This window comes from Mustelus asterias, chromosome 20 (assembly GCF_964213995.1).
Source record: "Mustelus asterias chromosome 20, sMusAst1.hap1.1, whole genome shotgun sequence".
Taxonomy (NCBI): Eukaryota; Metazoa; Chordata; class Chondrichthyes; order Carcharhiniformes; family Triakidae; genus Mustelus; species Mustelus asterias.
In genome coordinates, this window is record NC_135820.1 from 59,367,924 (window position 1) to 59,382,620 (window position 14,697).

Below are 14,697 nucleotides of genomic sequence, written 5' to 3' on the forward strand. Positions count from 1 at the left end.
GGATGTCCCTTCGTGACCGAGAGTCATTCAGACTTGAAACATTGGCTCTATTCTCTCTTCGCAGATGTTGTCAGACCTGCTGAGATTTTCCAGCATTTTCTGTTTTTGTGACATTAATGAGGACTTATTGTAAATCTAATTACATTCTTATCCAAGCTGATGAGGCACTTCCCTACAGGACTAGTCATTGCTAAAAAGGAGTTCTGTAATTTCATTACACCTAGTTACTTGACCAACATGTGTAAGGAACATTCGTTAATAGCATCCACAAAAATTTCGACTACTTTTCCTACTGCACTAAGGATGGGATTTTCCGGCCGTGCTTGTCCCAAGACCAGAAAATCCCGCTTGAGGTCAACGGACCGTTGCATGGTCCTATCCTGCCCTGTCTACAATTCCTGTGGCGGGTGGGACGGGAAAATTCCACCCTAAATGTTTCACCTTTAGACCATTTAGTGCTAGTAAAATTTGATTTGATTTATAATTGTCATGTCTATTGGGACACAGTGAAAAGTATTGTTTCTTGCACGCTATACAGACAAAGCATACCGTTCATAGAGTAGATAGGGGAGAAGGAAAGGAGAGGGTGCAGAATATAGTGTTGCAGTCACGGTGTAGAGAAAGATCAGTATAATATGTGGTAGGTGCATTCAGAAGTCTGGCAGCAGGGAAGAAGCTGTTCTTGAGTCAAACCCACCACGATACAGATTATGCCCCCCCCCCTCCCCCCAGATTATATGGAATAGTAATTTGTGAACAAAACTCCATGACACTAAGGGAAACTTCCTCTGAAGGTCTAATAGCTGATTAGAACTGTGTCTTAGGGACTGTATTCTCCCTGTGTACTGTAGAAATGCTTTTAAATATTTATTGGAATGACAGATTGTTGCACTATTTTAAACACATTGCTTCAAAGACACTTGTGTCTTGGGAAGGATGTATCAACAATGAAATTGCAAGAAATCTGTATGAACCCTTTTGTATCATTAATTAGTTTTTACATGGATCAGTGTATTTGCACCCAACCATGTGCGCAGTCTGTTCAATTTACTGTCCATTAAGGTTTTGTGCCACAATACATTATCATCTCCATAACCAACTTCAATTCTTCAAACAATTTTTCCTCCATTTGTCACCAATTAGTAGATGCAACACTTCAAATATATAGCTCGGTATGGAAATCCCCATCAGAGGGAACAAATTATTAAAATCAAGTTCACCCTGCTCGTTAAATCCAATCATTTTAATGTAGAAATTCTCAGATTCTCTATGGAAGCATCTCTCTCGATTGAGTGAGTGTGGTGGATTGTGGATGCAATTTCACTAGGCATTTATTTTATTGCTGTTTGTAGAACCTTGTTGAATGCAAAACTGGCTGTTCAGATTGCCTGTGTTCAACTGAATAGACCTACATGCGAAGGGAAGTCAGTAGTGGGTCAGGGACATGTTTGTTCTGTCAATGCGCTTTGCAGTGGCTCTTTAACTGACCCTCCAGGTTTCTGGCCAATCAGAGGGAGCTCGTGGGATGATCTGCTGAATCTCTAAAAGGAAGAATTTTTAGCGACAGGGTCAGAACTGAAACAATTGAAAAAGACTTTATCCTCATGTCTAATCTTCCTCCTCACCCATATTCTCTTTTACAAGTTGGTGATGGTATAAGAATGCTCCTCTTGTTTTCTTTCTCTCCTCCCCGCCTCTCCCCACAAAGAACAGCCTTACCCTTGTACCTTGTTCCTTTAGATACCGAATCTAGCCAGTAGTGTGGGAACGGTAAGAAGAGAATAATGATGGAGACACAGCATCGTCACTTGATTTCACCAGTAACCAGCCCACTCTGTGTATCTTAGGTTGGAGATGGGATCTGTATGTGGTAGGACACCAGGCATGAGAGGCCTGCAGTCAGGGCAGGGAGCAAAGGTAGCACAGATGCCATTCCATGTCAGCCTGCCAGAAGGCAATGTTGCACATGGGCTCCACCGCTGTGGACTCAGACATATATTGTGGCAACGTACAGCATAATACTAATGGGTATGCCCAATAAAATACTTGGTTCGTTGACCGCAGATCTTTTGGCCGGCTTCCCAATGTCGAGGAACATGGAGTGTCAACTTGGCAAAAGGCTTTGCTCAAAGTTCAAAGCCTATCCTTTCCACTGTGGAAGTGATGCCCAATTCCATTCGCACGTGTGGATACACCTCTGCTAGCGTGCCTGATGGTTGTCAATGCAGCTTCCATTGCAGCTCAAGTAGCAGCAACCCATCATCCAACTGCTGCAGTGAAAGCTCTGACTGGGCTGTTGAGGCTGACACCTTGAATGTGGATTACAGGCTGCAAAGGGGCTTGCAGAGTCCAAAAGGCAAAGCACTTGACAGTGTAGCACTCCATCAATACGTCAGTGGATCATAGGCCAACGCTCTGTGTGAAGAAATGCATCCCGCCATAAAACTCTGATGAACCAATCTCCTTCCCAATCCAAACCCCAATTGTAACTTTTAAGCCCTTGCCAATGTTATGGACAATCCCCCACCAAAGAAAGTAGTTTCTCTCTATCTACATTATCAATTCCTTTAATCACCTCAGGTCGTTCACTCATTGTTTTCTATACTGAAGTGAAGGGAAATACAAACATTGTATATAATGCCCATCTTCATCATTTAACTCTTTAGCCCTCTGCACCCCATTGAAGGCTGATCTATCCTTCCTGAACTGCAGTGCTCAAAACTGAACACATTGCTCTATATGAAGTCTAATCAGTTTCACAACCAACATGACCTTCACTTCCATGTATTCCAGACCTCTTGATAAAAAGGCCAATGTTCCATTAGCCTTTTAATTTTTTTTTTGCAGCTGTCTGGCTTTTGTTGATTTCTGTCATTGGACCACCAAATCTCTTTCTTTCTCTATATTCACAGTTCCTAGCTTCTTGTCATTTTGAAAACAGGTCTTAGCCTTCACCTGGCCTGTCACCAATTTCTGACATTTACAAGAATTCACCGATTAATGCTTTTGTGCCTGCAATAATTAGTATTAAATTTAGGATTCTACAATTTCTATTAATTTGATTTCTTTGATAATAGCTCTGAAGTTTGTAATCAAATGTTTGTTCTCTTAAAGGGTGTGCAGCACACAGTTGGAGGATATCTTCTTTATACTGCTACAACTTTTAAATATGTGTTTGACTACAAACCTGATGATGTGTATTGGTGTACAGCTGATATAGGGTGGATTACAGGCCACTCCTATCTTGCTTATGGACCTCTGGCCAATGGTGCCACAAGTGTTATGGTTAGTATTGAGGTATTGATATTATCTACCGATCAGTTGAGCAGAGACATTCTTAAAGAAGAATTCATGTGTTCATGTGTTATATTCTATGTACTCTAGCTAATGGGTAAAATCGGAAAGAAAATGGTGACAACCACTCACCTTACGCACTTTATAATAGGATGTATTTATGCTTCCAGTCATCTTTGCTTACTTTCCATTACCAGCACACATTTTACTGAATCTGAGGGAGAAGTAATTAACACCTTAAATTTTTGATTGGTCTCAATCTGGTTCAGTGCTGTTGCATTCAAGATCAGTAGTGCCAACCCTTTGAATGGAAAAGGATGTAACTGAACAGATATAAGCAGCTGTCTGAGCAACAGTAAAACTGTACATATATTTTATAACCCATATTGAACTGAGATTTTGTTTAAGCCTTTTCATAGTTAATATTTTGAAAAATTAATTTCCAGTTTGAAGGTATACCAACTTACCCAAATGTAAGTCGTCTCTGGGAGATTATTGACAAATACAAAGTGACAACATTTTACACCGCACCCACGGCTATTCGATTGCTTATGAAATATGGAGAAGATCCGGTTAAAAAGTGAGATTTTTTAAAAAATTGAATTACTATGTCACTATCAGTTTTAATAGAATGTATTTCCATTTCTTGCAAGTTAGACAAATGGGTAATCATTTCCACCTTTTCAGGAATTGGAATGTAAAGGGCTTAGGGGTTTGAAATGATCAAATGATGCACCGGAACATGAGGTTCCTGTGCTGGATAAGGCTGGAGATGACAATATGTGGGATGGAAGTTATCTGTGAATGATATCAGTTGAGGTTTGAAGAGTGGGGATGTGATGAAGTTTAATATTCTGGAGTCTTTCTTGATTATCTTTGGGAATTTGGAAGTAATACACAAAACATCCTCTCAGGAAATTAAATAGATGGAAAGAAAAGATGGGACGATGATGGTGACATAGTGGTAATGTCACCACTTGACTCGTAATTCAGAGGCCCAGACTAATGTTCTACGGACATGGGCTCAAATCCCACCACAGCAGCTGATGGAATTTAAATTCAGTTAATAAATTTGGAAGCTACTTGCAGTAATGGTGATCATGAAACTATCATTGAAGGTTGTAAAATCCTTTCTGGTTCACTAACATCCTTGAGGGAAGGAAATCTCCCATCCTTACCGGGTCTGGCCTACATGTGACTCCTTATCCATTGCAATGTGGTTAACTCTTAATTGCAATGGCCACTCAAGCCATTCGGACCAAGGGCAATTAGAAATGGGCAACAAATGCTGGACTGAGCAGTGACGCAGTATCCCATGAAAAAATAAAAGTCTGTGGAATCGATTGTATATGGGCTGTAGAAAGTGCAGGTTTGATAGACAGTGATAGTTTCTTCATTTAATCTATGTATATAGTAACTGATAGTATTACTATAAACAACATTGACTAATAGATATACTTAACTCCCCAAGTTGTGCAGTTATATAATGTCCACACTATAGTAAGCCTGCATGTTTCTATGTGGTTGAAGATGATGAAGTATTTTCATTACTACTTTCAGGTTTATACTCCACTCACTCCACCATTGGTATGACATTTATTTGTGGGCAAAATATTGCTCTGTGATAATCGGACGTGTTGTGCAGGAAGTGCAGTGAACTTCAATTTTTGTGTTTATTTTAAAGTTGTGAAGTTTGATTTTTGGATTTTGTCCCATATAGGTTTAGTAGGGCGTCTTTGAAAATCCTTGGTACAGTGGGAGAACCGATAAACCCAGAGGCCTGGCTTTGGTACTATAATGTAGTGGGTAACAGGAAATGTCCTATTATGGATACCTTTTGGCAGACTGAGACTGTAAGTTATTCTTAAAACTTGTAAACGTGCTACTTTATATATAGATATATACATAACACTATTATTGTGCATTAAGGAGTCTATTGAATAATTTGCCAATTACGACGCTTGTCTTTCATGTTGAATGCTGGCCCATTCCTTATCCTTGTGCTGCTTTTGTGCTGTTACATTGGACAAAATTCAAACTTTTAAGTCACTTTTTAAATTTCCTGGTGAATATTGACATGTTTGCCATTGACCAACTGCATATTGAATTTCCTCATAGTGGTGGTGCTTTATTGCTAGCCTCGAGAATAATATTTTGTTTGTTTCAAGTTTTATTTGTTCATGATTTATGACCATGGATTTATGCCAATTTGGATTGAATTGTGCAGTTCTTCTGTTTGAAACCTCAGATTGAAGGAAAACTGCACTAAACCAGTTAAGCTGGTACTTTATATAGTTTTCCATTATCAAGGTGGCATGTTACAACTTCCACAGTGTGTTCACTTTAGCCTTATTAGTTATCTATTTGTCTGTAATGTAGACTCTCTGTTGTTTTCAGGGTGGTCATATGATGACTCCTCTTCCAGCTGCCATTCCACTGAAGCCAGGGTCAGCTGTGAGTAAAATGTCATTAATCAGCCTAGACTTAAAATTTGCTGAATGCGAATTGATAGTACAGAAATATAACAACCTCTAGAATTGTATCACTTCAAATGGACAACAAAATTGAATTGAAGTTAGCGATTCTGTCCTTTCTGTGCCATTTCCTGTTTGAAACATGAAGCATTATTGAGACAGTGCTGGTAAACACCAACTTATGACGTCAAGACTCAAAAATATTTCCCAAGATTTTAACTAAACCTTACTGTTTCCCTCATCAGATTCGGAACTCAGTAACAGCTTTCTACTGCTCAACATGTTTTCAAATTTTTTAACAAAGATATCACCTTGAACTTTTTTTGTCATTCCTTTCACCTCTGTTTCTTTCTCTCCCATTTCCTCCTTATCTCTCTCAAACACATTGGCCAGAATTATACGCTCCTCCCTGGCGGCGGGGGATTGGAGCGGACCAGACTGGATTACCTCTGGGGGACAACCTCCACCCCAGTCCAACCCTAACTAGATACCCATGCCCCTGTTAAGGCTATTAAGTAAGAAGTCTCACAACACCAGGTTAAAGTCCAACAGGTTTATTTGGTAGCAAAAGCCACTAGCTTTCGGAGCGCTGCCCCTTCGTCAGGTGAGTGGGAGTTCTATGAGTGAGTGGGAGTCAGGAACACCTGACGAAGGGGCAGCGCTCCGAAAGCTAGTGGCATTTGCTACCAAATAAACCTGTTGGACTTTAACCTGGTGTTGTGAGACTTCTTACTGTGTTTACCCCAGTCCAACGCCGGCATCTCCACATCAAGGTTATTAAGTGCAGGACTCCAAACTGAAAAACTTTTAAAATCTCCATCTCTGACGAGAAGGGGATGGTGGTGGTGCCTCAATCTGAAGGCCCTTTCAGATTTTGGGTGCTCTCTGCAAGCCCCCCCCCCCCCCAAGGCCTACCCACTGACAACAAGATTCCCCCCCCACTCTTCCCCCCCCCCCCCCCCCCCTCCCCGAACCCCTTAGGCATCGCCTACTTTGGGACTTGGGCTTAGGCACAGCATGGCAGTATCTCATCTGGACATTGCAGTTCTGTGCCCAAACGGCCTGGAGAGCTGTTGGCCAAGGGTGGACAGAAGTCCCACCTGTTGCAAGTCAATACACAATTGAGTGTAAAATGGCAGCGGGCCTGTCAGTCTTGGTAGGGATGTGTTACGTGCCAACTCTCGGGATCCAACCTGAAAATTTAGGTTCCTGACTTCTTGCTTGGGATTTGAGTACAAAGGAATTTGATGCCTGCCATCACTTTATTCAAATAACGTTTTTATGTGCGTGAGCTTGAAGAAATCCTGGCAGTTAATTTTCCTTTCCAGCTCGGGGATGCTGAGGACAATTATAATGGTCCTACCATTGTCCCAGCTGATGTTTGGCCAGGAATGCAAAACTAAAAGTCTGATTTTTATTTATTATACATGGCCTGTAACTACTTTAATGTTTGTAGATGTTTCATTGTAATATTCATTACAATTTTAGATCTTATAAATTAAGTGTAAACTCTAATAATGCAGATATTCATTAATTTCAGACTTTTCCCTTTTTTGGTGTTCTTCCTGCCATTCTCAATGAATCTGGAGAAGAACTAGAAGGAGAGGCTGAAGGTTACTTGGTATGGATTGTTGTCTTTTTTTCATATTTAGAAAAAATCTTGTATTGCAGTGGATGTTAGGAAGTACAAATACAAAAGGCTACTACTTATGGAGTGATGGCTTGCCCATTTATACCCTGTTGTACTTTCAAATCAATGCACATTGGTACTTAATAAGATAGGAGTCAGTTTAATTCCCAAGTGTACAGAAGCCAAGCAAAGTGAGACCATCTTTAATCAATGCCACATCACTTGGTGTTCACACTAGCTATAGGTTATCTCTCCCCTGGAGATGGCCATTGTCGTACAACAATTTAGTTACAAAAAATTCAATGAGGACGGACATCTTGCACCTGCCCACTTTTGCCCGATATTAAAGATTGGCTTGTCAGCAGAAGTCTGGCAGCCTTCTACTGAGGTTCTTTGTTGTCGGGCAGAACATGATACACAGCCAGCAGTATCATCCAGATCTGCCAGCTGCATGTTGCATTCTGTGGGTACCAATCTGAGATGTGTAATATAATGATGCACTTGTCTACATGCATTGCTGTTTTGTGATTTCATAGAACCAATGCAATTTTATTCCACAAATGAAATGCAGCACTTCAAAATTGCTATATACATACAATACAAATTACATAAATGGCAATGCAGCAGAGACCTCAAATTCCGTTTAAATTGATCGAAACGTGAACTGATTTTCGAGAAAAGTTACTTGGGTTACTTATCTCTTTTGGCCTTGCGTATGTGTGTAACACTAAAGCACCTTTGACTCATAGAAATCATAGAAACCCTACAGTACAGAAAGAGGCCATTCAGCCCATCGAGTCTGCACCAACCACAATCCCACCCAGGCCCTACCCCCGTATATTTTACCCACTAATCCCTCTAACCTACACATCTCAGGACACTAAGGGGCAATTTTAGCATCGCCAATCTACCTAACCCGCACATCTTTGGACTGTGCGAGGAAACCCACGCAGACTCGAGGAGAATGTGCAAACTCCACACAGACAGTGACCCAAGCCGGGAATCGAACCCAGGTCCCTGGAGCTGTGAAGCAGCAGTGCTAACCACTGTGCTACCATGCCGACTCAATCATAGTACTTTTGTCTCTAAGTTAGAAAGTTGTAGGATAAATCCTCACTCCAGAGACTTGGAAACATATCTGAGAGCGTTCTGCCCTAATGGGAGCACTTTTTTTGGATGATGCAGTCAATCTCTCATGTTATCATAAGTGATAGCCCAGCACCACAGCACAGGGGAGTCTGCTCAGTATACTGATCGACATTTATCTCTTGACCAATATAAGTAAAACAGATGATCTATTTATCTAATTTCTGTGTGTAATTTGGCTGCCACGTTTCGCTACATTACATTAGTAACTACACCTGAAAGTCTCATTGTTTGCGAGATGCATAGGGATGATCTGACATTGTGTGGAGTGTTACGTGAATTGTGGTTTGTTCTATTTTTCTTCACGAAGCTCAATTCTCCATTTGTGTTCTTAATTGACATCAACCGGGGCAACAATTGGAGTGCTGCAATTAGTCCCAGTTTCGCGAGCTGGGAGGGAGAAAAATCCCGTCATTGCTGCTATCGAGTGACACCTGAGGGGAGAGAGGTCAAGTTGGAGAAAAGATAGATAATTATGTGGCAATATCTGTGGGAATTTGTTCCTCCTTCACTTTGCCGCTAAACCTGCACTGTAGATTTGAAGGAGGAGTTTAACCTAACTCCTGATTGAAGCAGGGTGAAACTGTATGGGAGATAAATTTAATGCAATTTTAAGCCAGCTGTAATTATTAATGTCCTGAAATCCTGGACACTTCCTAAACCTACCAGGAGTGCAGGAATTCTGCCTTCACTATCCACGGGAAGTGGAGGATAGGATATGTCAGGAGATTCTGGATAGGTGCAGAAAAAATAGGGTTGTTGTCGTGGAGGACTTTAATTTCCCTGGTATAGACTGGAAAGTGCTTAGAGCTGGGGGTCCGGACGGGGAGGAATTTGTAAAATGTATACTGGAAGGTTCTTTGGAACAGTATGTAGATAGCCCGACTAGAGAGGGGGCTATACTGGACCTAGTTCTGGGAAATGAGCCCGGTCAGGTTGTCAAAGTTTCGGTAGGGGAACATGTGGCAAATAGTGACCATAACTCTGTTAACTTTAGGATAGTAATGGACAAGGATGAGTGCTGTCCTACGGGCAGGGTGCTAAATTGGGGGAAGGCTAACTATAGCCAGATTAGGCAGGAATTGGTGGATGTTGATTGGGAGAGGATGTTCGAGGGTAAGTCCACGTCTGGCATGTGGGAGTCTTTTAAGGAACAATTGATAAGGCTGCAGGATAGGCATGTGCCTGTAAAAAGGAAGGATAGGAAAGGTAGGATTCGAGAGCCGTGGATAACCAGGGAAATTGAGGATCTGATTAAAATGAAAAGGGAGGCGTAAGTTAGGTCCAGGCAACTAAAAACGAGATGGAGCTCTGGAGGAATACAGAGAGAGTAGGAAAGAACTCAAACGGGGAGTTAGAAGGGCAAAAAGAGGTCACGAGATGTTCTTGGCAGGCAGGATTAAGGAGAATCCTAAGGCATTCTATTCATACGTTAGGAACAAAAGAGTTGTCAGGGAGAAAATCGGACCTCTCAGGGACAAAGGAGGGGAATTATGCTTAGAACCCAAGGGCATAGGGGAGATCCTAAATGAATACTTTGCATCGGTATTCACGAAGGAGAGGGACGTGTTAACCGGGAGTGTCTCGGAGGGAGGTGTTGACCTGTTAGAGAAAATTTCCATGACAAAGGAGGAAGTGTTAGGTTTTTTAAGGAACATTAAAACTGACAAAGCCCCAGGGCCTGATGGCATCTATCCTAGACTGCTCAGGGAGACGAGAGATGAAATTGCTGGGCCTCTGACAGAAATCTTTGCCACTTCTTTGGATACAGGTGAGGTCCCTGAGGATTGGAGGATAGCGAATGTGGTCCCGTTGTTTAAGAAGGGTAGCAGGGATAACCTGGGAAATTATAGGCTGGTGAGCTTGACATCCGTGGTAGGGAAGTTGTTGGAGAGGATTCTTAGAGACAGGATGTACGTGCATTTAGAACGGAACAATCTCATTAGTGACAGACAGCATGGTTTTGTAAGAGGGAGGTCGTGCCTTACAAATTTGGTGGAGTTTTTTGAGGAAGTGACAAAAACGGTTGACGAAGGAAGGGCCGTGGATGTCGTCTATATGGATTTCAGTAAGGCATTTGACAAAGTCCCGCATGGCAGGTGGTTAAGAAGGTTAAGGCTCGTGGGATACAAGGAGAACTGGCTTGGCCAGAGGAGACAGAGGGTAGCAGTCGAAGGGTCTTTTTCCGGCTGGAGGTCTGTGACCAGTGGTGATCTGCAGGGCTCTGTACTGGGACCTCTGCTACTTGTGATATATATAAATGATTTGGAAGAAGGTGTAACTGGTGTAATCAGCAAGTTTGCGGATGACACGAAGATGGCTGGACTTGCGGATAGTGATGAGCATTGTCGGGCAATACAGCAGGATATAGATAGGCTGGAAAATTGGGCGGAGAAATGGCAGATGGAATTTAATCCAGATAAATGCGAAGTGATGCATTTTGGAAGAAATAATGTAGGGAGGAGTTATACAATAAATGGCAGAGTCGTCAAGAGTATAGAAACACAGAGGGACCAAGTCCACAAAACCTTGAAGGTGGCAACACAGGTGGAGAAGGTGGTGAAGAAGGCATATGGTATGCTTGCCTTTATAGGACGGGGTATAGAGTATAAAAGTTGGAGTCTGATGATGCAGCTGTATAGAACGCTGGTTAGGCCACATTTGGAGTACTGCATCCAGTTCTGGTCGCCGCACCACCAGAAGGACGTGGAGGCGTTGGAGAGAGAGCAGAGAAGGTTTACCAGGATGTTGCCTAGTATGGAGGTTCTTAGCTATGAGGAGAGATTGGGTAAACTGGAGTTGTTCTCCCTGGAAAGATGGAGAATGAGGGGCGATCTAATAGAGGTGTACAAGATTATGAAGGGGATAGATAGGGTGAACGGTGGGAAGCTTTTTCCCAGATCAGAAGTGACGATCACGAGGGGTCACGGGCTCAAGGTGAGAGGGGCGAAGTATAACTCAGATATTAGAGGGATGTTTTTTTACAGAGGGTGGTGGGGGCCTGGAATGTGCTGCCAAGTAAGGTGGTGGAGGCAGACACGCTGACATCGTTTAAGACTTAGCTGGATAGTCACATGAGCAGCCTGGGAATGGAGAGATTCAAACGATTGGTCTAGTTGGACCAAGGAGCGGCACAAGCTTAGAGGGCCGAAGGGCCTGTTTTCCTGTGCTGTACTGTTCTTTGTTCTTTGTTCATTCACTATTGGGAGATGAGCTCTGCATAGGGAAGTATGATGACTCATACACAAAGTTACTTTCCTGTGGAGCAGAGTTAGCTTTCGTCAGTGTGAGCATTAAGCACTCTGAGCTGAAGTGCAGTTGTGAGCAGAGCAGAAATCAGGAACTGCCAGGCTGAACCAGGAACTGTAACTCCTGGTAATTTCTCAATGTACGAATAGAAACCAAGTTTTTGTATTGTTTGAAGCAAAGGATTCCAATTACGTAATACACAAGAACATTAGAATTACAAGCAGGAATAGGCAATTCGATCCTTCGAGCCTGCTCTGCCATTTTATAAGATCATGTCTGATCTGATTGTGGCCTCTAGTTTCCGGTCTCCCCCCTATACCCATTGACTCCCTTGTCAGTGAAGAATCTATCTAGCTTGATCTCAAATATTCAAAGCCTACGCTCATTTCAAGTTGGATTTCAAAGAATTATGACCATGTGAGAAAGAAAAAGTGATAGATGCAATCAAAATCTGTCACTGATACGTTGATTATGTCCAGCTGATGTTGAAGATTTGCATCACATCATTTCCATTAGGAGACACCACATCATATGTATGCATTTTGGAACATTTGCCCACCAGCAAATTTCTTTCATTTTGTCTTGCTTTTCCTGATCTGTGATCCAGCTCTCAGTTCAATTCTAAATTATTTAGTCAGTGGCCACAAGCCCCTGAGCCTGAAGGAAATCGCATGTGATTCAATTTTCCACTTTTGCTTCAAGTATAATGTAGAACATGGTTCATGCCTGAAGAGCTTACCATTGACATCAAAGGGAACCATTACCTATAGGAACAGTGGGTAAAATTAAAGGGACGGTGCTGTGAGTTGATTGTGCTTAGCCGCTGGTAGCCAATTGAAGCAGTATGGATCAGCAGCATATGTACTCGTGGGGTGGGGGGGTTGTGTGGGCTGGACAGAAAAGAAGCAAAATTTTAAAAGGGAGAAATGTAACCATTAAACAGAAGAGCCACTGCAATTTGCAGCCAATCTGTGAAATTGGTCAGGTTTCCATTCCTGTGGCAGTATCCGTCACACTTGTACTTCAGTGCATTTCTTTCTCTCTGCCTCTCCCCACCAAACAAGCAACCTATCCGAACAACATGATGAGTGCAGCTTATTTATGTTACTGAGAGAAAGTATTTTACAAAACCTTCTTGTTATCATTACATTGCACAACATAATTAATAATGTTAAATAGCAATCATAATAAATAAGGTTATTACTGCAACTCTGATTGAACCTTGAACAATGCAGGATCATTTTATTGTGCAGTTTGAGCTGTAAGTTCTTAATGTGATTAACTTATCAATGTGTAGCTTGTATTTTTTATGATGTGGAGATGCCGGTGTTGGACTGGGGTAAACACAGTAAGAAGTCACCCAACACCAGGTTAAAATCCAACAGGTTTATTTGGTAGCAAAAGCCACTAGCTTTCGGAGCGCTGCCCCTTCGTCAGGTGAGTGGGAGTTCTGTTCACAAATAGGGCATACAGAGACACAAACTCAATTTACAAAATAATGATTGGAATGCAAGTCTTTACAGGTAATCAAGTCTTAGAGGTACAGACAATGTGAGTGGAGAGAGCGTTAAGCACAGGTTAAAGAGATGTGTATTGTCTCCAGACAGGACAGTTAGTGAGATTTTGCAAGCCCAGGCAAGTCGTGGGGGTTACAGATAGTGTGACATGAACCCAAGATCCCGGTTGAGACTGTCCTCATGTGTGCGGAACTTGGCTATCAGTCTCTGCGCAGCGACTCTGCGCTGTCGTGTGTCGTGAAGGCTGCCTTGGAGAACGCTTACCCGAAGATCAGAGGCCGAATGGCCATGACCGCTGAAGTGTTCCCCAACAGGAAGAGAACACTCTTGCCTGGTGATTGTCGAGCGGTGTTCATTCGTCCATTGTCGTAGCGTCGGCATGGTCTCCCCAATGTACCATGCCTCGGGGCATCCTTTCCTGCAGCGTATCAGGTAGACAACGTTGGCCGAGTTGCAAGAGTATGTACCGTGTACCTGGTGGATGGTGTTCTCACGTGAGATGATGGCATCCGTGTCGATGATCCGGCATGTCTTACAGAGGTTGCTGTGGCAGGGTTGTGTGGTGTCGTGGTCACTGTTCTGCTGAAGGCTGGGTAGTTTGCTGCGGACAATGGTCTGTTTGAGGTTGTGCGGTTGTCTGAAGGCAAGAAGTGGGGGTATGGGGATGGCCTTAGCGAGATGTTCGTCTTCATCAATGATATGTTGAAGGCTCCAGAGAAGATGTTGTAGCTTCTCCGCTTCGGGGAAGTACTGGACGACAAAGGGCATTCTGCCCACCGTGTCCCATGTTTGTCTTCTGAGGAGGTCGGTGCGGTTTTTCGCTGTGGCGCGTCGGAACTGTCGATCGATGAGTCGAGCGCCATATCCTGTTCTTATGAGGGCAGCTTTCAGCATCTGGAGGTATCTGTTGCGATCCTCCTCATCTGAGCAGATCCTGTGTATACGGAAGGCTTGTCCATAGGGGATGGCTTCTTTAATGTGTTTAGGGTGGAAGCTGGAGAAGTGGAGTATCGTGAGGTTATCTGTGGGCTTGCAGTACAGTGAAGTGCTGAGGTGACCGTCCTTAATGGAGATGCGTGTGTCCAAGAATGCAACCGATTCCGGAGAGTAGTCCATGGTGTCTGATAGTGGGATGGAACTTGTTGATGTCATCATATAGTTGTTTCAGTGATTTGTTCACCATGAGTCCAAAGGAAGAACATGTCATCGATGTATCTAGTGTATAGCATCAGTTGAAGGTCCCTGTGCGGTGAAGAGGTCTTGTTTGAACCTGTGCATGAAGGTGTTGGCATATTGAGGTGCGAATTTGGTCCCCATGGCTGTTCCGTGTGTCTGGATGAAGAACTGGTTGTTGAAGGTGAAGACATTGTGGTCCAGGATGAAGCGG

General features: G+C 42.9%; 2 protein-coding genes across 3 annotated transcripts in view; one reads left to right on the forward strand and one right to left on the reverse strand.

Annotated features, from left to right (window-relative positions):
- Positions 1-14,697, forward strand: part of acss2 (acyl-CoA synthetase short chain family member 2) — a 78,310-nt gene that overhangs the window by 44,044 nt on the left and 19,569 nt on the right. For both annotated transcript variants that reach the window (XM_078236642.1, XM_078236643.1), the window contains 5 exons: positions 3,115-3,285; positions 3,741-3,874; positions 5,015-5,147; positions 5,692-5,748; positions 7,309-7,389. In XM_078236642.1, coding sequence (XP_078092768.1) covers positions 3,115-3,285; positions 3,741-3,874; positions 5,015-5,147; positions 5,692-5,748; positions 7,309-7,389 — 576 coding nt within the window. The remainder of the gene's footprint in view (positions 1-3,114; positions 3,286-3,740; positions 3,875-5,014; positions 5,148-5,691; positions 5,749-7,308; positions 7,390-14,697) is intronic.
- The window catches only part of LOC144508572 (uncharacterized), a 53,529-nt gene that overhangs the window by 8,443 nt on the left and 30,389 nt on the right, over positions 1-14,697 (reverse strand). The window lies entirely within an intron of this gene.